Genomic DNA, 22994 nt, shown 5'->3' with positions numbered 1-22994 from the left:
AGCTCCACCACTGTCCCTGCTTCACTTAGCTGCTGAGAGGCTAACGCACTGCTGCAGATGCTGTCAAGGGATCACAGAATCATAGAACGACTTGGGTTGGAAGGGACCTGGAAAGGTCACCTAGTCCAACCCCCTGCAATGAGCAGGGACATCTTCAACTAGATCAGGTTGCGCAAGTGCTGTTCAGCCTGACCCTGAATGTCTCCAGGGATGAGGCATCTACCACCTCTCTGGACAATCTGTTCCAGTGTTTCACCATCCTCACTAGAAAAAACTTTCTTCTTTACATCTAGTCTAAATCTCCCCTCTTTTAGTTTAAAACCATTATCCCCTGGTCCTATTGCAACAGGCCCTGCTAAAAAGTTTCTCCACACCTTTCTTATTAGCCCCATTTAAGTACTGAAAGGCCAAAATAAGGTCTCCCCAGAGGCTTGTCCAGGCTGTACAACCCCAGCTCTCTCAGCCGGTCTTTATAGGAGAGGTGCTCAAGCTCTCTGATCATCTTCATGGCCTCCTCTGGACTGACCCCAACAGGTGCATATCTTTCCTGTAGTGAGGGCCCCAGAGCTGAACTCCGTACTCCAAGTAGAGTCTCACAAGAGCAGAGCAGAGGGGCAGAATCACCACCCTCAACCTGCTGGCCATGCTCCTTTGGATGCAGCCCAGGATACAGTCGGCCTTCTGGGCTATGAGTGTACACTGTAAGCTCACATACACCTTTGCATCCACCAGTACCCCAAGTCCTTCTCAGCATGGCTGCTCTCAATCCCTTTATCCCAGCCTGGGGGTTGTGCAACCAAGGACACTGCAGTTGGCCTTCTTGACCTTCATGAGGTGCACATGGGCCCAGTTCTCAAGCTTGTCCTGGATGTGAGGGTACACTGTATTTGCATATAGAAGTCTGTAAAAGGGAAGCTAATGTCCAAAAGTAGTTCAAAGAAATTTTAAGGTCAGGCAAGGAGAAAAATGTCTTTCTGTATTTCCTCCACATGTAACAAGTACATCAAATTATCAGCACAACAGATATGCCCCAGCCGCCGAGATTCACAACACCATAAAGGCAACAAGATGCTACAGCAGTAAGACGTGCCCTATATGCACACACTATATATGCTACACGCCTTCTCCACCAGCTGTTTTTTGTAGCTGTTGTTGATCAGCACTGGAAGCTAATTAGTTTAAGGGCACAGAACATACCCAGTATAAGGTAAAAGGAAGAGAGAAAGCATCCCATCATATCAAATGAACACAAGGGAATATAAGTTAGGAAGGAAAGTGAAGGAAAGAAAGAGAGGAAATGACAAAATAAAGGGTTTCTAGAGCTATCCTGTCCCAGAGTGATGCTGCTCATTCCTCTCACAGTACCTTTCCTTTCTTCTCAGAGCATGGGCAGGAGGTGAGAGCACAGGCAGACATCCATGGTGCTGAGTCCCATCTAGCATGGGCTCCTACTGGGGAGCTACCACCCTCCTTGGCCAAAGAACAGGCTCCCAGACAATCCTGGCAATGAGGCAGGCATCTCACCATGAAAAGTCAGAAGAAAGGCAAGGAAATGTTGCAGTGATTTCCATCCACAGGCCTGGGTTTCTCTTAAGGGATTTTCTGCCGCTCGCCTCCAGCCCCCAGTTGAGTTTATTTTTTTTGTTTATTCATTTTTAAATAGGGCAAAGATACAAAAACAGAGACTGAGCTTTGCCAGCTTCACGTTTTTTCACATGTGGTTCCATGGGGTCTCTCATGCTTTACTGTGGTGCAACCGGAACAAATTCCAGTCCCTTAAGGAAGGATTTCAGTTTCAAGGGCTTACTTTTTGTTTTCGTTGGACTGATGAAGGTCAAAATCTCCCATATGTCCTGCCCGGGGTAGATCCCAAGCAGCACGTGCCCCGCTTACCCACACTGCCCCAGCCTGACTGTCCTGGGAGAAATGTGGGAAGTTTAGTCTCCATGTTCATACAAACTCTGCTGTCCCCCAGCCTGTCAACAAATGCTCCAACCAGCTATGCCCACTATGTATTTTGATAGTGACTGTTAATTATGAACAGAACTATATTTCTAAACTCATTTTGTATAGAGTAAGAAAAAACATCTGCTGAGCACAGCACAGCCTCTGCTAGGACTCTCACAAGAAGAGGTCAGAGGAGTGATCCTGCTGCATAGCATTACACAAATGCTGGCACACGGTCATGGGGGAGATGGTTTTCCTGAAGTCATACTGTAGAGCAGTTGCAGAACTGGATCTAGAAGCCAGACTTCACGACTGACAGTCCAAATCTGCAGCAAGCCAAGGTCAAAGTCTCTGCCTGTGCCACTGCCCAGTTCTGGAGGCACATAGGCTACCCAAACCTCTCTGAAAAGGTACACTGGAAACTCATCTCATTGTGGGTTAAATATAACCAGGAGACCCCAAAGCACAGATCCGAAACCAAATCCTGGTGTTCCAGCCACACTCTGAAACGCTCCCAACATGATAATACAGGTCCCAGGTTTAGCCATTTAAAGGACAAAGGGCATTAGCAGGCGGCAGCATCCCCAGAGAAGTATGCTGTCCAGTGGGTACATCACTAACAGCTGGCAACTAAAACAGGATGACAGCTTTGGAGGCTGTGTTTGGAAGGCACTGAGCCCCTCAGCTCCTGCTGTCTTCAAAAATACAAAGGGATGCAAAGCACTTCATAAACAAGACTAAAAATGTCTATATATAAGTTACAAGGCCTAAATGAATATTAAGATTAGTAAGTAATGAATAAGTCAATGTCTAAAATGAATGGCTTGAGATCTTTATATGGTTGATTCTCTTATGGAGGCACCCATAACACCTTGGTACGTTCATGAGACTCTGTTCCTTGCATTTATGTTGACTTCCAAGTACTGTGGTTTGTAAACTCAAGTTTGCAGCAGCTGCCCTTCCCTTTAGTTGCTGAACTGAGACTCTGCCATGACTTAAGAATAAAGATGGCTACTTGTTAAATTAGAGGTCAATTAACTCCACCAGTAGATGATGCCGCTTGCAATAACTGCTCTCAGTGGGTACCACTCTTCCTGTAAGAAGACAGAAGATGAAATGAGGCCTCCATTGGCTCTGGATGCTCTCCTGGGCACATGACACACAGCCCTGTGTATAAAATGTCAAAACAGCCCTGTCGGAGATTCACTGGCTGCTAAAACTGTGAAGATCTCACAGCACCGTGGATTGCTGTTGACAGAACAGCAGCGCCCAACATAACACATGCCTTGTTAGCAAACTGGAAGCCTCTCAGTAGTCTGGGGTGAGGGAATAATAGAGGAAGCCAACGCAACGCAAGCCAGGCCTGTGGAGAATAGCAAGTGAATGAACCTTGGAGGAGAGTCCAAGCAAACCCTCAGATTAGCTCTTTTTTCCCCTCTTCAAACTCTCTCTTCTGCAAACAAGGGCAGTTTTCAATGAGTGCTTCCCACCATGTAACCCAGCTGCAGAAATCAGCAGCATCTTCCCCAGAAATGCCCACAACTGGCCTGCACAAAGCACTGGGAGGGAGAGCCCCACCACTAGTTTTCAGACAAGCCAGACCTAAGGCAACATGCCTACCATCCCACCATGACAGTAGCTCTCTCCTACACAAGCAGCTGTGTCCTTGCTTTTGGCACTCCTCCTGGCCACGGGGCACCACAGCCAGTGGTAAGACACCACAGGCACACCAAGCCAGGCTGGGGGCAGGCATGCAGGTGGGCCGTGGGGCAGTGGTAGGCCCCAGACCACTGTGGTTCTTGGCTACGGCTTCTCTGTCCCTGCCTTCCAGTGCCACCATAAACCACTTTCATGCTCCAGCAGAGCGCTAAGACATCTCAGCATGGCGAATGCTGGGTCATCCCAGGGAGCCAGTATTGCTTTGGCAGGGCTGTGAAACAAAAGAAACATCAGCCTCAGAAACAGTTCTTTATCCGCTGCTGCTGAAGAAACCAAAACCTTTATGTACAGTAACTTTGCTTTAAACAGCAACATTTGTGGATCCTGTTCTTAACCTTTTGCATCTGGCTTCCAAAATCTGCCCTGTTCTTTTTCCACGTGAAGGACTATGGAGCTTGTTTGTGTTCTGGTGCTGGTGTGCAATGCTGCCAGAGAAGCGCGCTCAAGCTGGCACAGACTGAAGCTGGTGAGCCACCCAAATTATAGTTGGGTGGTTCAGTCCCTCTCTATTTCAAGAAGCCTCTGGGTATAATGACAGGAAGCTTGCAGGCAGTTTTAAGCCAAACCTCAGAGGCTGGCATTCAGTCTGTGTTAAACACTCCTTATTAAAAGCTGCCCAGTCCAGATTCTGGGTGGAACTTTGATATATGCATGGAGCAAAGAATAAGGGGCACGTTTGCAAAATCAATTGTGCAGTTTTTATATTTACTGCACGTTTACCACATATGTCATTTATTACACAGTGGAAAACCGTTAAATGCACAGTAGTTGTGCCAAGTGGCATTATGCTTTTAACAGCTTTATTCGTTTAACAGCTCCAGTTCTCATTATATTTTGCCATGTGGTACATGAGATTTTTATGCATTTAACAGTTTAAGAAGGTTCCATGGTATTTTCCTTTTATGTATTTCATACTGTGCCTGCAGTTTTGTTGGGGGGTACAGGGGTTGCGAACTGTAACCCCTGTACCCTGACAAGAGCAAGCAAAAGAAAATTAATGATTAAATGAGGAATGAAAAATTAATCAGAACTCCATGTGTCAGGGCGCAAATACCTGTTACAAGGACAAGGCCCTCCCATGTGCTTTGATAGCCTTTGATGCTTTGTTTATATGCCTTTCAACCGCTTATTTTACATCTATTTTAAAGACTATAACGGTGTTTCCCTGCACAGAGGAAAAGAAAGCATGAGTTTTGCACAGTTCATGCATCTAGATACTTCTATCCCACTCTCTCGTACTCACAGCCACATTTGTGTATTTTTGCGTGGATACTGATGCCCTCTCCAAGCACAACTGAGCAACTTCATCCAGGATCAGAAGCAGCCCTTTTCACTGAGTAAACCATTCTTTCCAATGGGCTCTGATCTACTTGCTGCCTTTTCTACAGGAATTCTATCTGTCCTCCTTTCCACAAAATCTCTTCTGGTGCATTATATTTTTTTAAAGAGTTGGATGAAATTTTTAAATTAATGGATTCTCTTCAAGAATTTCACCCCAACCTAGGTTTGCCCACATGTATTTTTTACACCCAAGGTAGAAATTCATCCAGGAGAACTCACTGCAGTGCCCTCTCACGTCTTTTTGTAAAAATGATTGGAGATGATGTGAATTATTCACATGGCAATACCATATGCAGCACATACAACATGCAATAAAAAGGAAACACCTGCCTAACACTTTTTCCCATTGCCTTCCCTTAGCTAATCACGTAAGAAAACAATTTCTTTACCTGCCAAATGAGAAAGATACCATCATTTTGCAAGGTCCTTGTCCCACTAGCAGAGGTATATGTTATATACCATGAGTGGGAAAAGGCATGCATTTTGTACAAAAGGGGAGAAAAAGCTTGGCTGTGAGCTGATCCTTTCCTTAGCCTATTTTAAAAGGGAAAAGGAAACCACTTAAGCAAGCAAAAGCCCAAAACACGACAGGTTCCCCAGAGATGAAGATTATTATTATTGTAGGAACAGATGTATTTTTATTGGTGGGAGGAAGAGATGGGTCTAGTTCCAACCCCAGCGTTTGCTTTAAAAACAAAACCCCCAAAAGCCCCGCAACAACAAAATCCCCTCCACCACTCACCTGACTTTTATTGGCAGCCACTTTGGCAAACAGAGCTTGAGATACCTTGGCCCTTTTCATCTCCTGTTGGATCTCGTCATAAATGGCAGCTGTGATGTTGACATTGGCGCCGTCCGCCTTAATGGGGAGGTCTGTTGTTGGTGTGGAGGTTTTGGCCTACCAAGAGACCATGAAAATAATAATTAAAAAAGTGCTGCTTTCAGCCCAGCCATCTGTGCAGAAATTATCAAAGGATTTCAGTCAGCTGATGCCAAACTGCATTAGCTACAGAGGGACACTTCCTGTCCATTATTCTAATCAGGTTAATTGTGATTGGAAATAATTGCAGTGCATTCCTATAGGACATGCAAGGCCCCGTCAACTCTCCCCCTCTCCCTCTCCCAGCATGTTTACTGAGCAGCTCAACAATAGGATAGGTAGCCAGGGCCCTCGGCTGCAGGCAGGCGCTGAGGTTGGCTTTGCCAGCTAGTGACTGCAGTATAGGCACCAGTCTCTACCTTCTCCCTCCTCTCTAAAAGTGGCCTACACCTTGGAGGAAGAGCCAATTCTCCCAGAAAAAATGAGTAAATGGGTAGAGGTCTCTAAATAATAAATTATTACTCAATTTAATGCACTCCCTCAAGTCTCCCTCATCCTTTATTAAAACTATACGTATGTCATTTGAGTATGTATGGTTTCCCAGCCTTGTCATCATTATGCTAGCCAGACAGTCACCTAATTTCACCTAGGAAATCAGTGGAAATGAAAAAAAAAAATAATCATTTCATAAAGCTGGGCTTTGGCATGCCTTTGATGTGCTGCCCTCATTCTCCTAAACTCATATTGAGATTTTGTGTATTCCACTGCACTCCTTTTAATTGAATGATTTCCCATCAGCTTCTGTGACAAATGAAGGACAATAACGGATGCTGCCAGTACTTTTCCTGGGCTGGACTACCCCTACGGAGCTGCTGTTGATATAGTTCAGCATGCTGCTACAAGACTTCTATTTTAAAGACCCTTGGCCATGGCAGACCCCAGAATACACAGGCGCAAGAGGGAGTGAGGGCAGCGTGATGCTTGCTGAGTGCTCCTGGCACCAGCAAGCCCCTCAGATAGACAGATCTCATTTGCTTGAAGAGGGGCTGATCACTGTACCCCTTATACCTTTTATGGGAAGTAGGTAGGTTATTGATACAAAACCTTGGCTTTCTCTTGAGATGTAAAGGTCCTAGGAAACAAAACAATCTGGGTGGGAAAGATGACACTTCCCGGTAGATCCAAACCTCCCATAGACCTTGGTGACATTCAGATATTTGGCCCAATTATAAACCTTTTCAGCTGCCTCCTGGTTTTGTGCCACAGTTGAAGCCTGCTAGAGTACATCTAATGTTAATTTTTAACTAGGTAGGCATGCCCAAATGCTTATTTGTTAATGGGAGGGTTAACTATGCAAAACCAAACCTTCTGAACTTCTTCTTCTGTTTTGCTGTCCTCCAAATCTTCCTTTCCCTAATGTCTTTTTTTTTTGTACCAAAGGCCACCTTAATAACAGAGCCAAAATCCAATCAAGACAACAATCTAGACTAATCATTCTTCCTACTGCTTTCAGATAAACCTTTAACCAGCTTGTGCCCTTTCCCATTCCTATTCCCCAAGCTCAGTAGGCATCGCTCTGGGCTTATTCCCTGTCTGTCCCCATGTAGAAAGGGCCTAAGATTCTCTTGCTGTATTTAGCCCCCTGCATTCAGGCAGGGGCAGCTGGATGGCAGCTGGTACAGACCACAGACCCCCACGCCCTGGAAGGCCAGTCCTAACCCACTGCCAACCACAGGCCATGAACACACATGGGGTAAAGCCCGATGGATGAACTAACAGGGACACCACACTCTGAAATTCAGTGTTCATAGACAGACAGTTAGGGCAATTGTGGGAAATGTGAGAAAGCAACATAGAGATCATGGGAAGGAAGAGGACTGTCCAAATCTGTCAGAGCTCATTTAGTGGAGCTTAATTTTACCAAAGGTCCTGCAGTGCTTCAGCGAGTATAAAAAAAGCCTTCCCACTCACTGGAGCCTTTGGCTGGTGCAGCAGCCAAGGTCACCACGGCCTCAAAGGCCATTACGGAGGCCTGAGATCCTGAGAAGAGCAAAATTAGCACATAAAAGAAAGATTTCAAATATAGCTGCATCCTACATGGGTCTCCTACACTGCTTAGATACACAGCCACATGTCAGAAAAAGCCTGCCCTACACAACCTGAAAACTGTGCCATTTCTTATCCAATCGCTGAAATAAGTAGGGCAAGTACCAAACCAAAATAGCACAGTCACTAAAATATTGTATGCTAGAGACCCAGACTCAAAACTGGTCTTGATATTAAGAAGGAGTTTGCCATTATTGGAATGTCGCATTGCAAACAGTAAGGAAAAAAGAAAAATAAGTTTGCAACCACAGCGCCAGACCACCAAAACCCAAAAAACAGTACTGCTGGTCTTCCATAGAATCATAGAATAGAATCACAGAATCAACTAGGCTGGAAAAGACCTTTAAGATCAGGTCCAACCGTTACATCAGGACTGCCAAGACCATGACTGAACCACGTCACTAAGGTTTCTGAGCACTCCAAGGGATGGTGATTCCACCACTTTCCTGGGCAGCCTGTTCCAATACTTGATCACCCTCTTGGTGAAGAAATTTCACTTAATATCCAGTCTAAGCCTCCCCTGTCACAGCCTGAGGCCGCTACCTCTTGTCCTGTCACTCGTTACTTGGAGAGAGACCCCCATGTGCACACAATAACCCTGAACAGCTCCAAGTCTCTTGCCCACAGCATTTGCACCCATCTGCCAGATCAATCTCCTCTTCTCCCCTTGGTGCAGGTCCTAAGTTGGGGACACCTTGCGAGGGGGCCTTGGGGCTTGGGAGAGCCAAGCTGGGTTACTCTGCATGCACTTACCCCTGTCTGCGTGACTGCCCCAGCACTTCCACAGGTATCTGCCAGCACCCTCCTCCTACCCAGTGCACTCAAGCATCATTCCCAGAAGTACTGCCGCAGGAGATCGGTATCTATGGAAACCACGTTTCCAAATGCCATCCCATCAACTTCTCCGGCACCCTAACACAATTCCTGAAAGGATGGTACAGCTCCTACTGCTGCTGCCCCGAAGCACCCTGCTCCAGGGTAGGTAACATACCTGCTTGGAGGGGCAATGATGCCAGGAATTGCTGTGCTGCACATGAGGATGGCATTTGTCTCGTCAGAACTAATACCAGGCATATGGGGAAGCGCAGTAGCCATGCTGCCTGCCCGGGAGCTGGGAAGCAGCCTCATTTGCAGAGGTGTCCAAGTTGTCAAAACAGCACCTGTGCTGACTGGTGCTGGCCCTCTGAGGGCTGGGGAAATGTTATCCAGCGGGCACAAGGCAAGTACTGGGTACACAAACCTTTGTGTGCTGCTTTAGCTGAGTGAAAACCTCACAATATTCTACTGGATGCTTCCAGCCAAAATAAAGCAAGGATGGGCTGCTTTATACTTCTGGAGTATGGTTTTCTATCAACGCTTGGCTCTTAAAAAGGCAAAGTTTCCATTATTTTAAAGGATTTTCTAGCTACAAACATGGGAAAATGTTGTATTTTGACAGAGGAACGAGATGGGGCAACAGATACAATTTTAATTCTCACAGGATTGCACCTAAACTCTCCATTCCCTTCTGTTATTTGATTCTAGTTGCAACATCTATTGCAATTCATGTAAGTAGGAATAAGCTAATGCTTTCATGAATAAATACAAATGCAGAAAGCAGATACCCTACTTAACCATTAAAATAGTTCTCCATAATTTTATTTTCACTGAAAGGTAACTAAAACACGTAAGAGGTATACAATGAGTTTCCCATGTAATAAAAATTTGGTGTTACAATTGGGTTGGCAGGATATACTCGCTTTCAATGAAAACAGTTCTGTACATTATGTTTTGTGGCAATCTGCACCCAAAACCCTGGGTTAAACTGAACAAGCTCAACAGTTCCTACAAAATCAACACACCTTCCTTATGGATGATCACTTTGCATGTAAAACTACGCTGTCGTTCTACACACCCCTCCCCTCCCCCCCCCCCCCCTTACTTATTTTTAGCAGCTGTGGCTACAGAATTCAGTATGAGAAGTGCTCAGTAATGCTGTTCTAAGGACAGCTAACACAGCCCAAGACTTTGCAGGCTACATGACTATGAAAGCACCAAAGCAGGAGGGTTACGTGGACTCATTTACTAAAGATCAAGAGAAGTGCTACAAGTGACCTGTCATGTCTTCACAGTAGAAATTTCAAATTCAAGTTAGGCAAAAATCATGACAGGAGTTAATCATCACCTCTGTGCAAGCAACTTTGCTTTTTCAGGGTGTATGTCTGGGACTGCAAGCAGGCTGGTGAAAGGGAGGGATGACTATTACAGTACAGTATGTGGATGCTCTTTCTTAGTGCAAAGGAACAACCTACCCAGGGAAGTGGGAGGCAACAGCACGCTAATAAACACGTGCAGTTAAGTCAAATGAGATGACAGCTGGTTTAGAGCTGGAAAGCATCATCCTCTTCCCAGCACGCTGCTGCCCATGTCTACTTTCTGTACTTCAAATAATTACCCGTGTAAACTTCTAACTCAAGGAATGTGATTTCCTATGCATAATACAGAGCACACTGACTTCTAGAAATGCCTATCTAATTAACTGTCGACTTCTGTTCAATACACACTTTTTATCGCAACATATATGAATCTCTCCATAAGCCCACAAATTTCCTCTGTATTTTGCAGAACACAATGGACACATATAAGAAGTTATGTGCACTGTCTTTTTACAATGGATTCTATAATAGCCATTTAGTGGATGTGTATCAACAGCCTACAGGTAATGCCCACATGGACTCTTTCAGACACTGATGTTACAGACTTTTTTGAATTTATGGCATTGATTAAATCTAGAATCATCATCACAATGTTGTACTTAAATCCACTAAACATCTCCTAACAGCCACTCCAAAACCTTACAACAAAAGGATTCCCACACTTCATCTGGACAAAGGGAGCAACAGACAGGGGAAGGGCAGAGAAAAACTCTTTCCCTGGATTAATCCACACAGCAAACAGAAAAGGAGGGATCACATCTTACCTGGGGAGTTCTGGAGGAGCTTGGGCTGCTGGCAGCTGAAGACACCATGCTCACGTTGGGGTTCATACTTCTCTCTCTCTCATCCTGATAGATACGATCCCGCTCCGAGTCAGGCAAGTTGAGGAAATTCTGCATTGCCCTTAAGTTTACCAGGAGGGACTGGGAAGCTGTCCTTGGGTCTTCTTCTTTACGCAGGATCTCTGACAACAAGCCCTGGTTCAAAAAATTAAAAGAAAAAAAAAAAAAAAAGCTCAGTCATGTGTTGGGTTTTTTTAGTTTTTCCCTTTTTTCTTTAAATTTGTTTAGTGTAACCAGCTGGGTTGTAATACTGAGAACCTACATCAGAATCGCATGGGCTCTCCCAGAGGGGATATTCTGTAGGAAAGCATTTGTCTTCTGGGGGCTGAGGTTTATTTTAGGACTGTCCTATTCTGGCACTGCAATAAGCTTCTGAGTATGGAGATGCTGTATAGAAAGGTATGTGCATTGGGTAGAAGAAATTGCAGTTACTACCAGGTGCTTGCTGCAAATATTTTAGGAGCTGTTAGATCTCTCTCTCCCTCTATCTCTCTTTTTACTTGAAGATGGGAACACTTGGCAATCCTGTTCATCTTTGACAAATCTGCCAAGGTTGGTAAATTTAGTTTCGACATTTAAACAGTGCAGGAGGTTTATAAAGAAAAACGTTTGGCTGGTTACAGTCCGTTCATTTTGGTTTGGACAGTCATTTCTGAGGAGAAAAACAGAGCAATAATAAAGCCTTCAAATCTAGCTTTAGGGATTTAACCCATTCTTCTTTCATGCCTCATTTTAAGATACCGCAGGCTATCACAACCATGAATGAAGACCATGCTCATCTAGTTTTTACACAAGCCATTATTCCAGGAGGTAACAAACACAGCACTTCCAAGAGGAAAGAGGGTGGGAAGACTTGGAGAGATGAAAATGTCATTAAAAGAGGCTTAAATCTAATGGGATTAAATTTCTGCATAACTGTACATACTCAACAGTTCCACAGGAAGTTAAAGGCACGACACAGAAGCTTGGATCAGGGCCTACAGAAACTGCTGGGACACTGTGAGCCACCAGCTTCCCCTAGGCACCCCTTGCATCCAGCACTTCACAAACGGGTGTTTCACTCCAAAAAGCAGTAACAGCAATGGCTAACTGTACTGGTGTCCAGAGAAGCAGAAAGGGATTTTTAGCCACTGAGACTACTTATATACCATAAGAAACATTGGTTGGATGTTCGTTATTTTAAAAGGCTATTCTGCCAGTATGTTTCCTTGAGCAGTCCAACGCTGCTCCTGCTTCCTGCCTGCTGTGACCCAGAGGTTCTCTGCACCATTGCTCCCAAGAGTGCCAGCCACAGAAGCCATGTGAAATCCCAGTCACAGCTTGGAGGGCTCCCCTCGACCTGCTGCTGTGAGAGGAGCAACATCCAGCAACCACAGATGAAAGGAGAACGCGGTGCCCCAGACATGATTTAGCTGTAGCTGTTGACATGAGCATTCTGCAGTTACTTTACAGCCACGATCAAGGCAAGCTGCCTCATGAGTACAGCCAAGGCTTACCCCTTCCTTGTAAGAAAAATCTTAACCACAAAGTCAAAACCCTGTAATATTTAGTCTTAGTTTACCTTCTTCCATATCAGAGTCTCCTCCAAAAAGCCTTGCTAAAACACCGCCGCTACAGTTGGCCGATTAACCAAATGCCAACATTTTAGTATGTATTGTATTTACCAGACTTCCTGACAAAACCAACACACCAGCAAACAACTTATCTGTGTCTGAATTCATCTGCTAACTGCTATTAAACACCTACATTAAAACACATACATGAAAGCTCTACTTCAGCAGTGTTTATGCCTGAAGTGCTCAAAACAAGCTCCACACACAACCTGAAGCGAGGCTGCACACAGCTCCATCTTTTCAGCTCCTCATCTACATAATCAAGCTAAGAGACATCCAATTACACTTTCCTGCAATTATCAGGGTAGTTACCAGGAGGACTGGAGCAGGGAATGGAGCCATGGTGGGACCCTCCAGTCAGAAATGGAATCGGAAAAGAGAAACCAGTTAGCAAAAAAAGGTTTACACTAGGGAAAAGTGTGAAGAAGGTGGAGTGTTGGGCTGGCATCTGGTATTCTCTGGGACCTCAACGTAACTGCATGCTTGTACCTGGCTTCTTCCACAGGATTTACTACCCCTCAGAAGAGCTAGGGACATGCTGAAAAGCTTTCCAAAGCTTGCCAGGCTCACAGGCTGAGGGAGATTAACCAAAAAGGACATCACAGAAGCTTGAAGCCATGACTTGAATGATTCAAAGATCGATACAGCAAGTTCCTATTAGAACTTTTCCTTAAAGTCAGTGGAAATTTGTCTAAATACAGTAAATAAATATCAGTTACACAGGTTCTCTAAATTCTTGATTTTTTGTGTCTGCTAAAGGATATATATCTTCTTTTCTAAAAAGAAAAGATCAACTTCAAAAGCTGATCAGTTTAGGTGGAAAGAACAGTACCTGAAAACTACGCTTCAGATTTCTAAGACAGCTTATTCTCCCTCTCATCTTAGCCTGGCTAAATTTATGGTCCAATTTCAAAAATGGAGAGCAGAAACATATGTGAAAGCCTGCCAGCAATTACTTTTCAGTGCCGTCATTGACTCCCTATGTAAATCAGATTCTCACAGGAACAAGTGTCTCGGTCATGGTACTCACCGCCTGGAACACCAACTCTTGCGCTTGAAGGCTCTGATTCATCACCAGAAACAGCTTATCATGGGGTAGATTCAGTGGGTTTGAACCCTAGCCTGCACCTCTCACTTCTACAAGGGTCTTGACTCTGCTGCAGGGATACAGCCATCTTTTGCATCACCTCCTAACGCAGGTACCTGCTCCAGAGAGAAGGGACCATCTCCTTCCCCAGCATCGTGACAGAGGCAGCACTTTGCAGAGGCGAGCCTTGCTTCCCCATGCCCCACTCCAGGCTCACAGGTAGGAAACCTGGTTGTAAAGGGGGGTTTTCTGCAGCTCCTCCAAGTGCTTTGGCAGCTTAGGAACCATGTAAACAGCAGAACAGATAATAAGAAAAGCAACTCAGAGGAAAAACTCTCATGTCCTCCTTCAACTGAAGATAAACAACACCGGTAAACTACAGTGGGTAGATAGCTGAGTGATAGGGTAGGACAATAAAGTAAAGTATCTTGAGAGCAATAACATTTACAGTAATATAATTCTGAGCTACTGAAGTATACATAAACTAACCAGTGAGCAACGTTCTAAAAAATAAAGTGATATTAAATAATCTGTTCAGCCTTTTTGTCACCTGCAACAAATTAGGCTTTCAATATGCAAAACATCTTCCTTCCAGAAAAACAAATGATCATGATTTCATTTAATTGTAATTTAATGAGGCATAATGTATTTTTTAAAGTGATACACACCAGGTGTGTGGTGAGGAAACTGGCCCAGCCACAAAAACCCGACTGTTTCTATTTTTGAGAAAACCCTAAAGCCAGCCAGGGACTGTTTTCATTTCTGCAAATTATGTTTCTGCTGGAGGGGGTGAGGGAGGGAAACCCACAGCATTTGTACATTTGTCATAAAGCTCCATTGGCTAAATTAGCTCATTCCGACTTACATGTCACATATTAAAATAAATACACTAAAAAATTAGGACTTTGCAGAGTAACCTACTCTGCACACCTAGAAGATGATCTTCAGGGACCAGGAAGTCTCAAACTGATTTTCAATAGCCAAACAGATCTTCTATACTAAATGCAGGTCGCAGGACACATTTTAGGACATGTAGCTTCATGATATCTTTGCTTTTCTGTTCCTGTGCCTCATTTGTAGAACAGCTGCTGAAGAGGCAACTGATGAGAAGTCTGATGCTCTCACATGCCATGCTCACAGCGACGTGCGCGTTACTGTGCAGGCACAGTTTGGTTTAGCCTTGAAAAATGCAGCACGTTCAAAATGAGACAATGGATCCATAATTGACTTTAAAAATAATACCAGTGGTGGGGAAAGGAGCGCATGTCCAATCCAAATAGAAAAGTCATTGGATCTATTTAAGGTAGGAGTAATTTTAACAGTGTTTTTTCGAAGTGGCAGAAATGTAGTCCTTCAAGCCCGCAAAGTCACTGTCGTGGGTGTTTGCTTGGCACTTATCTGATGAAACCCCATTTGTGAACTCATTTCTTTTATTTTTATTAACTACAGGATTTCTAGCACAAACAACCCAAACCTCATGGGCAAGAAATCTCTTTTTAAGCAATTTCTGAAAGATGATGCAGTACAATGTAGAGCAAATTTTCTTCAAACTGACTCCTATATCCAAAAGACCAACTGACCAGCCATCGAGGCCAACACCAAGGCTTGATCAAAGCCCACCGAAGGCGAGCAAAGCCTTTCTGCCTTCTTCCCGAAGGACTTTGGCTCAAGCCTGGAAAAGGTGCAAATGAGATCTCAATGGGACAGCAGACTGCACTGCCAGTGCCCGAATGCAGGACAGTTTTGCAACCAGAGCTTTTCAAAAGCAATCTGTATGGGGGTGAGGAGGTCATGCTGGCGTGCAGCCCAGACACACGTGTCCTGGGGACAGAGGAGGATGAGGGCCATCAGGCAGCAGGAGACTCCCAAGCACTGGCCAGGACCTCACACACATCGGGTGTGATGGCTTGGATGGGAGCTCTGCTCCCCTTCATACAGACCTGTGTCTACGAGACACAGCCATGTGTCTACGAGAGCAGGCACTAAAGTTAAAAAGGTTCGACACATGCTTGGGACAATCAAAATGCTGGCCAAGGCAAAAACTTAAATAAACCTGACTAATGTGCTAAACCTCAGGTTTTATGTTCTGTATAAGGAGATTATATATATGAAGGACTAAAAAAGCATAAACACTTTTTTCATACTTTTTGGTTTATTTGTGCTTGTCCATACTTCAGCTATATTGCCAAAAGCAACAGAGAAAATGCTGAAATACTAGAAAAATATTGCTCCTGTAGTACTTAAAGTTCCAACTGCTTTAAGGTCAGTACTTTTTCTCAATAGAAAAGCTATTCTGCTTCCCACCAGGTACAGATGTGACTCTGATCAGGATCTGAAAATGTACGGCTTTATTCAACATCTGAACCTTAAAGATCAGTGATGTAAACCTGTACCCCCTCCAGTTAAGCATGCAAGGCCGATTTCTAGCATGGAAAGCAGCACTTGAAGAACCCCTGGTTAGCTGCTCATTCTGACTGAACTACACTGAAATCATACCTTCAACCTAAAACAACAAACTTGATTTTGCCAGGCTGAAATGACATTTCTATTTAAAACCGTCTGCTATTTGAGATTGAAAGCTAGAGAGGCAGGTCTGCCCGGGGAGCTCTGCAGCAGAAGCACTAACTTCTCATAGCCCTTCAAGGAGATAAAATATCTACCTGCTGTGTTTTTCCCACATCAAGACAGGCTTTTACCACAACATCTCTCCGCCTCTATTATTCCAGGTCCCACCTTCAATATTGTCTTCTGGGTTGAGTAACAGACATTCAACAATTCTAAAAATACTTCTCCTTGCCTTTAAGTATGGAGGTCTCAACAAGAACCTCTATATGAAGTACCTGTAAGCTTTTTGGGACAGAAGCTCATTTTCAAATGCTCACTGCTTTCATTCCATTCCCTCATATCTCTTCCTAATACCATCTAGGATATGTAGCAGAATTGCTGGAAGTCTCATGAAAATGCTTATCTTGGCAACGGGACCAGTCCAATTTTGCTGAGCAAAATTGCTTTAGATAATCAATGGAACCTTTTTAGTGATTAGCCAAACCAAGCACCTTCATACCCATTCTGTCACAGATTCCATCAGGCAAAACCATGTTTGCACCCTGTTCCTTGATCAACTCTTCTGTCTCAATGGCAAAGCGTGCGGTGCCACGTTCCACGTCAGTTCATATGAACTTCGGAACTCAAGGGGCTTTGACTGGTTTTCCATCGGTGTGAATGGGAGACCAGCTGTCTCCCAGTACTCTCCAGTGTAGCTGAAAGCATCATGTCAGTCCCTCATTTAAAAGAAATCGCTTGATCTCTAGATTCCCTGCCTACAGCCAGAGTATGAGCCTCACTCTTAAACTCATTTAACTAATGCTACAATACGTACATCTCGGGAGAGAGCTGCTTAGGCACAAAGCATTTAGAGGCTGATTTGAATAAAACTTATGCAGGGTGCAACAATGACAATTTGATTTTTATTATTAAAAATGAAGCGCTTAAATCCTCAAAGAAAATGCCTATATTGCATTAGTTTAATAAAGCTTCTTTTTTATTATGGTATCTCTCTTTATGAGGGTAGACAGGATGTGCATGTGGAGCTGAATGTGGATGCATGGGGTAAAAGAAGCAGAGAAAGACAGACCAGACCACCTGTGGCCACAAAGTGCAACCACTTATATGACATGCATGTCAAACCTTTATACCAAAATACACCAGAAAATGAGCAAGACACACAGCTCCTGCTCCCTCCCTCTATATATCCACACATTTGCTTCCAATGCTCAGGACTCCTGTGCATCAGCTGAGCAAGCAGCAGCCTCCTCCTACAAGCACGCATTCTGAAAGCCTGACTCACATGCTACTTAAAATCTTTTCATTCAGCCTATTGAATACAATTAAGTTAATTGAAACTGAAATTTTGGGCAGTGCAAAACCCACTGTTGGAACAAATATCCCATGTACCAAAAATCTGCAATTTATTAAATTAAGCACTTCCCTTACAGACTGCCTTCTTTCCTGTGAGCACAACAGAACACTGCCTTGTGCCACATTACGCCCAAGAAAAGAACAAGCAAGCAGCATGAAAGGGTTTCCATGCAGTAAAAGAGAGTTTTCTATGCGGGAAAAAACAACAAAAAATCCCCCCAAACCAAAACCAGAACCCTTGCTAATTGAAAGTCTGTGCACAATGGGGCAGACACCACAGTGATGAATGCAGCATGACTGTCTCACTAGGTACCCGGCAGAGAATTAAAGCTGCCTGTCTTCCTCTCACTGAAGTTAAAGGGAAAATTACTTGCAAAAGGAATTCTGTCCAGGATTTGGCTCACAAGCGAGAAGAAATGGAAGAGTTAGTTACTTCAAAAAAAAAAAATTATTTCTCATCTTAAAGCTTCTTAGAGGACCATTTTGTAATCCCACTTCAGTTTGGGGGAATTTTGCCAAAGAAAGCAGAATTAGACATAAATGAAGAGTCGCCACCCACCACCCTCCTTGCCTGCCTCCAGAGCCTTTCTTTGGAGCTTCCTTACCAGCCATGCTCCTGCTTTCAGAGCCCCAGCCCTCTCTAACTGACTGGTGACACCTTTGCATGCCGCAGAATTGTTATTTACCCCTTCCTCACTGCAGTAGCCTGGACTTGCCCACAGTCACACATGAAGTGGAGGCACCATTCAGCACTGATCCTGTATTTCCTAACCCTAACCCGGTTTGGGAACTGAATCCCTCGAACAAGGAGGATCAGTTTAGTTTATTCCATTATAAGTTTCACTACATGCAAGGCTGCTGGGGCTTCCTCTTCCTTGTGCTTTATTTCCTTTAATCCCGAGAGATGCAGTTAGACACTAGACAGGTAAGCTGGGTAAGTCTTGCCTTCTGATCTGCAGGCTGGAAAGCCAATGCTCTCACCTAGATCTATTCAGGGCAGGACAGAGGAAGCAGTGCTCTTTGGGAAGAGAGTTACAAGCAGCCTGAACATGCCTGGTGTTTTTACCCAGTTCTCTTTGCATCTGGCACCACAACTGTTTCATTCAAAAAGCCTCAGGTCCACGGGTATTTCCAGTTTCTGAGGCTGCTCGGTAAAACAAGCACTGGCCACTCGCCCAAACATTTTACTAGTTTGGGCTATTATGTCAAAACATTGGCAAAAAAAACATGACTAAAAAAAAAGAGATATAAACAGAAGCAGTCATTCAGTATAGGCTTTGCACTGGGCACTCTAAAGGAGGAGAGAAGCAGTTCACCAATCCAGTGATTTACACTGGACTCTTACAAACAGCCTGACCAACTGTCCTTACTGCAACTCCACGGCCTGCAGTAAAGAGGGATGCTGAGCAAGTGGGGAAAGGAAGGAAATTATGTTCATTTTCCTTATGCAAAGCAGGGCTCAAATGACCTATTTTCCAACTAGGATTCTGAAGAGCAGAGATCATTTCAGCACCTCAAGATTTGCTAAAAACTCCAGAGAAGGACAAGACACATCTGAGACAGCATTTTCACAGAATCATAGAACAGTTTGGGTTGGAAAGGACCTTAAGTTTATCTAGTTCCAACCCCCTGCAGTGGGAAGAGACACCACACACTAAACCATGTCACTTCCTTCAAAATAGTCCTCTTTATTCTGCAACCATCAATGCCTGCCCATTTCTCAATACATTACAACCTGCGACAAGCAAGCTTTGGTTATTACAACCTTTTCGTTGAAACCTGAATCCTGTGTTAAGAGACACTGCAGTGCAAGGCAGAGATGGCACATGGACTCTGTCCTGAGGATGGCCAAAATCCATGTGTGTACTCTACTCCAGGAAGAAGTCCTGATAAAGGTATCGGGTATGACCATGTAATTCTCAAGTGTTTGATGGGCCTCGTACCGCTCTCTGCCTTCTATTCAAGCCCACTCACTGAGAACTCTCTTCTACCTGTCCTATTTGCTGAATAAATAGGCTTTTAGGTTCCACAGTAGGGTGAACTAAAATTGTGATACTGACTCTCTGAAAATAAAAAGAAGAGGCAGAGGTGAGCCCAACACATTTACTAAAAATCAGTCATATAAACTTCATACCCAGTTTCAAAGTCATTCACTGTGGAACTTTTTTTAACTGACAGAAACCCTCTTCATGGTTAACATAGCCTGGGCCAGCTCCTAGCTAAACACCTGGTGCAGCTCTCCCATGTGCAGAGCAGCATACGAAGCTGCCTGATGTTCAGTCCCCATATCCAAGTGGGACCTCAGTGGGAACACTGTGTTCCATGTAATGCACAGGATTTCTCCCTGAGCCTGAAGTGCTTTGGTTTCATGTGGGCAGACAACATGGCCACAGGTACAGAATAACAGCATCATATAAGCAAATACTGTCATCTTAAGTTATGTATTTCCAACTTTCAAAGGAAGATCTGAATGTTTGACAAACCATACAATTACACCCCTCCTTCTTCTGGTCCTTCTCAAGTCCCCCTTCCCTCACACACATGCATACACGCATGTGTCAGCCATTTGTTCCAATGGATGTAGCCTAGTTTGGATTAAAGCTTCCTCTACTTCATTTAACAGATTTGCTCAGATGGAAAGTCTCAGGGGAGAAATAATGTTAGTAAGAGGGGGTTTTTTAGCATTGAGTATGTAGGTCATTGGACTTTAAAATAAATTAGAGAATAGTTTATCTATTAAACAAGCCTCGCAGTACATATTTCATGAGGCTATAGTTAATTATAGGCTAATGTGCACCACAGAGCTACTGTGAATCAAGATTGTTTAAACAGTGTCCCATAATGCAGTGATTAATACAATTATTAGCTGGCTGGCATACAGCAGCTATTATTTGGTACCATCATGAGAAACAACAGACTGCAAGTTTCTAAGGCTGGCACTTCCTGTGAAATGCAACAAACCCAAACATTTCCAGAGAGAAACACACGTCTTTCGGCACCTCCCCAGGAGAGGATCCTCAGAGGCAGTAGGAAAAATGCAAGGAGGTGAGATTAGACTTGACCTTCCACTTGATGTGCCTTTTATAGAGTTTGCTTCTCCACCATGAGTGTATGGGAACATCCCACATCTTCTACTGTGCAGTGCAAGGCTGACTGTCTGAGCAAATACTAATACCTCAAACAGTCTCTGAGAAGAGGGGAGCTTGATCTGAGTTAAAAGCCAAGGACAGGGAACCATAAACGTCTACCTACACTCTTTTGCTACAGTGATGGCTCCTATGAACATGATGCACTGTAAGTAAGATCCACTGGTCTTCTATATTAAGGCCCTGTAGACTAATGAAACAGAGCTGTTGAGATGACCAAACCTTTTATGGATGTTTAAGACTCATCTGTTCTGGAATCAGTGTCATGGACTTAGGATGGACATATTACTTATGATATGGAGCTAAGTAGTAGGTAATTTCTTTTATATGAAATTATGTGCCTGATCTCTTGTAATGAGGCAATCAAATTCAGGGAGGATTTTTTTAAAGAAAAGCTAGAGAAGTTAGTAGTGCACCCCAAGATAAATGTCAGCAGGAGGAGAGGGGGAACGACAAAACCAGTCATACTAGCACCCTTAAGTACAGACATCATTTTACCCTGAACTTGAATGTAAACTAGGCAGAAAACAAAGCATCACATCCCATTCCCAGGTGCAGCCCTGCCCAGGAAAGGTGCTTGGCACCTTCTCAAAGGACATTACCTTGGCATGTGCACTCATGCTGCCCACGTCTGTGCTCCCAATGAGTGAGCCCAGCCTGAATGGTTTCCTAAATCATACAGGGTATTTGAAAATGCTGTCAGGTATGACTGGCCCACAGTGACACAGGAGCTGCTGGAGTTGGGAAGAAACCACATTTCACCCAAAGATCTATTTAGTGTCCTAGATATATGTCAGAATATTGCAGGAGGTGTAAAAAGACAAAAACCCCACCATCACCCTCAAACCATACTGCAGCTGATGTAGTCCAAGTTTCAGATTATCTATCGAGAGTGTGGCACAATCTCTACCACAGCTGCTATCAAACACCATAGGCAGATGCTATGCTGTGCCACTGCTAGGCAGAGGCCAGAGTGGTCCCTCTCACATGCTTGCCTTTTCCCTGCTGTCCTGGAAGGTCATTATACAATGTTTGGTCAGCACTATGCAAGTCTAGGGGCTTTCTAGACACTTGGGGCTTTTCTAGAGTCAAAACCTTGCCTCATTTTAAACACTACAGCAGAACTGTTCATTTATCACACAAGTTGTACGACTGCCTCCTTGGTGGGCAATGAGCTTTTAGTTTAATGGTGGACTTCCCATTACCATTCCAGCTCTCACAGTATGGCTAAGGCAGAGCTTCATGTTCAGTGACAGTAGCAAAATCCTCACCAGCAACATTGCTGGTGACCTCTTGCTCAAGTTCAGAATATGTCATTTTGTCAATAACATCTACCTTGATTATACCAGGCTTTACATACAACGGGTTATGATCCCAGAGGGATGAAAAGCTTTTCCAAATTAAAAGCAGCATTTTAAAGAGGAAATACTCATACATTCCTACACAGTTTTCATTTGATATCCTCAAGGCTAACCCCAGAACTCAAAGTCACATTGATTGGAAGGGAATGTTTTTTCTGAGTGCAGCCATCTTATGAATTTAATGGAAGAAGGGAAGTAATAAAAATGTGCTCCATACTTTAATTAGTTCCCTCATAACATGGCATTTCCAAAATGGCAGTGCCAAAGAAAATCATTAATCCAGGAGAACAGACAAAGGTGCTGTATAGGGCAAGGGACAGACCTCCAGGACACACACATGCACCCTTTTCTTCTCTTGCAGGTAAAGCTTACCTCAAAAACCAACTACAGTTGCCCCCCAAAAAAAAATTTATTGGTATTAACATTAAATATTAAGCCACTTTAAATTTCTTTAGCCTTACTAGAGAGTATCAAAATGGATAGATCATACTTTGTACATCTTGAATTGAAGCAAGATAAATTGTCTTTCTGAACAGACACCGACCCTGTGTACTCCAGGTGTTAGGCTTAAGCTGACCCTACCATGCAATCACTTCAACATCTGTATTTCACTAGGCAAGTGAGAAAACCCGTGTCGGATGTACGGAAGCAAGTATGATCTGCTGCAAAGGGCAGACATCTTTCCCAGCAGTCAGTCTTTAGGCCTATGCACACTTGTCTTACACATTTCTTGTGTCAGTAGCCTCTAGCACTAGTTGTGGCACTAGGTACAACAGGAAGGAATTGAGGAAGTGATAGAAGCCCAAAGACACTTCAGACTCTCATTGTTTCTTGCTATCTCTCCCTGGCCATCAGGCAGGGGCAGATGTGAAAGTTTATAATCACAGAGAGGAACTCGG

The 22994-nt window shown here is 44.0% G+C and overlaps 1 protein-coding gene across 5 annotated transcripts in view; it reads right to left on the bottom strand.

The window, feature by feature from the left end:
- Window positions 1-22994, bottom strand: part of SATB2 (SATB homeobox 2) — a 140147-nt gene that overhangs the window by 30166 nt on the left and 86987 nt on the right. For all 5 annotated transcript variants that reach the window (XM_061456601.1, XM_061456607.1, XM_061456593.1 and 2 more), the window contains 2 exons: window positions 10893-11105; window positions 5750-5905 (listed from right to left, as the gene is read on the bottom strand). In XM_061456601.1, coding sequence (XP_061312585.1) covers window positions 5750-5905; window positions 10893-11105 — 369 coding nt within the window. The remainder of the gene's footprint in view (window positions 1-5749; window positions 5906-10892; window positions 11106-22994) is intronic.

Source organism: Pezoporus flaviventris, unplaced genomic scaffold (genome assembly GCF_033815535.1).
Source record: "Pezoporus flaviventris isolate CSIRO_AGI_PZ_B2104156 unplaced genomic scaffold, CSIRO_AGI_Pfla_v1 ptg000001l, whole genome shotgun sequence".
NCBI lineage: Eukaryota > Metazoa > Chordata > Aves > Psittaciformes > Psittacidae > Pezoporus > Pezoporus flaviventris.
This window is presented reverse-complemented; position numbering and strand designations above follow the sequence as displayed.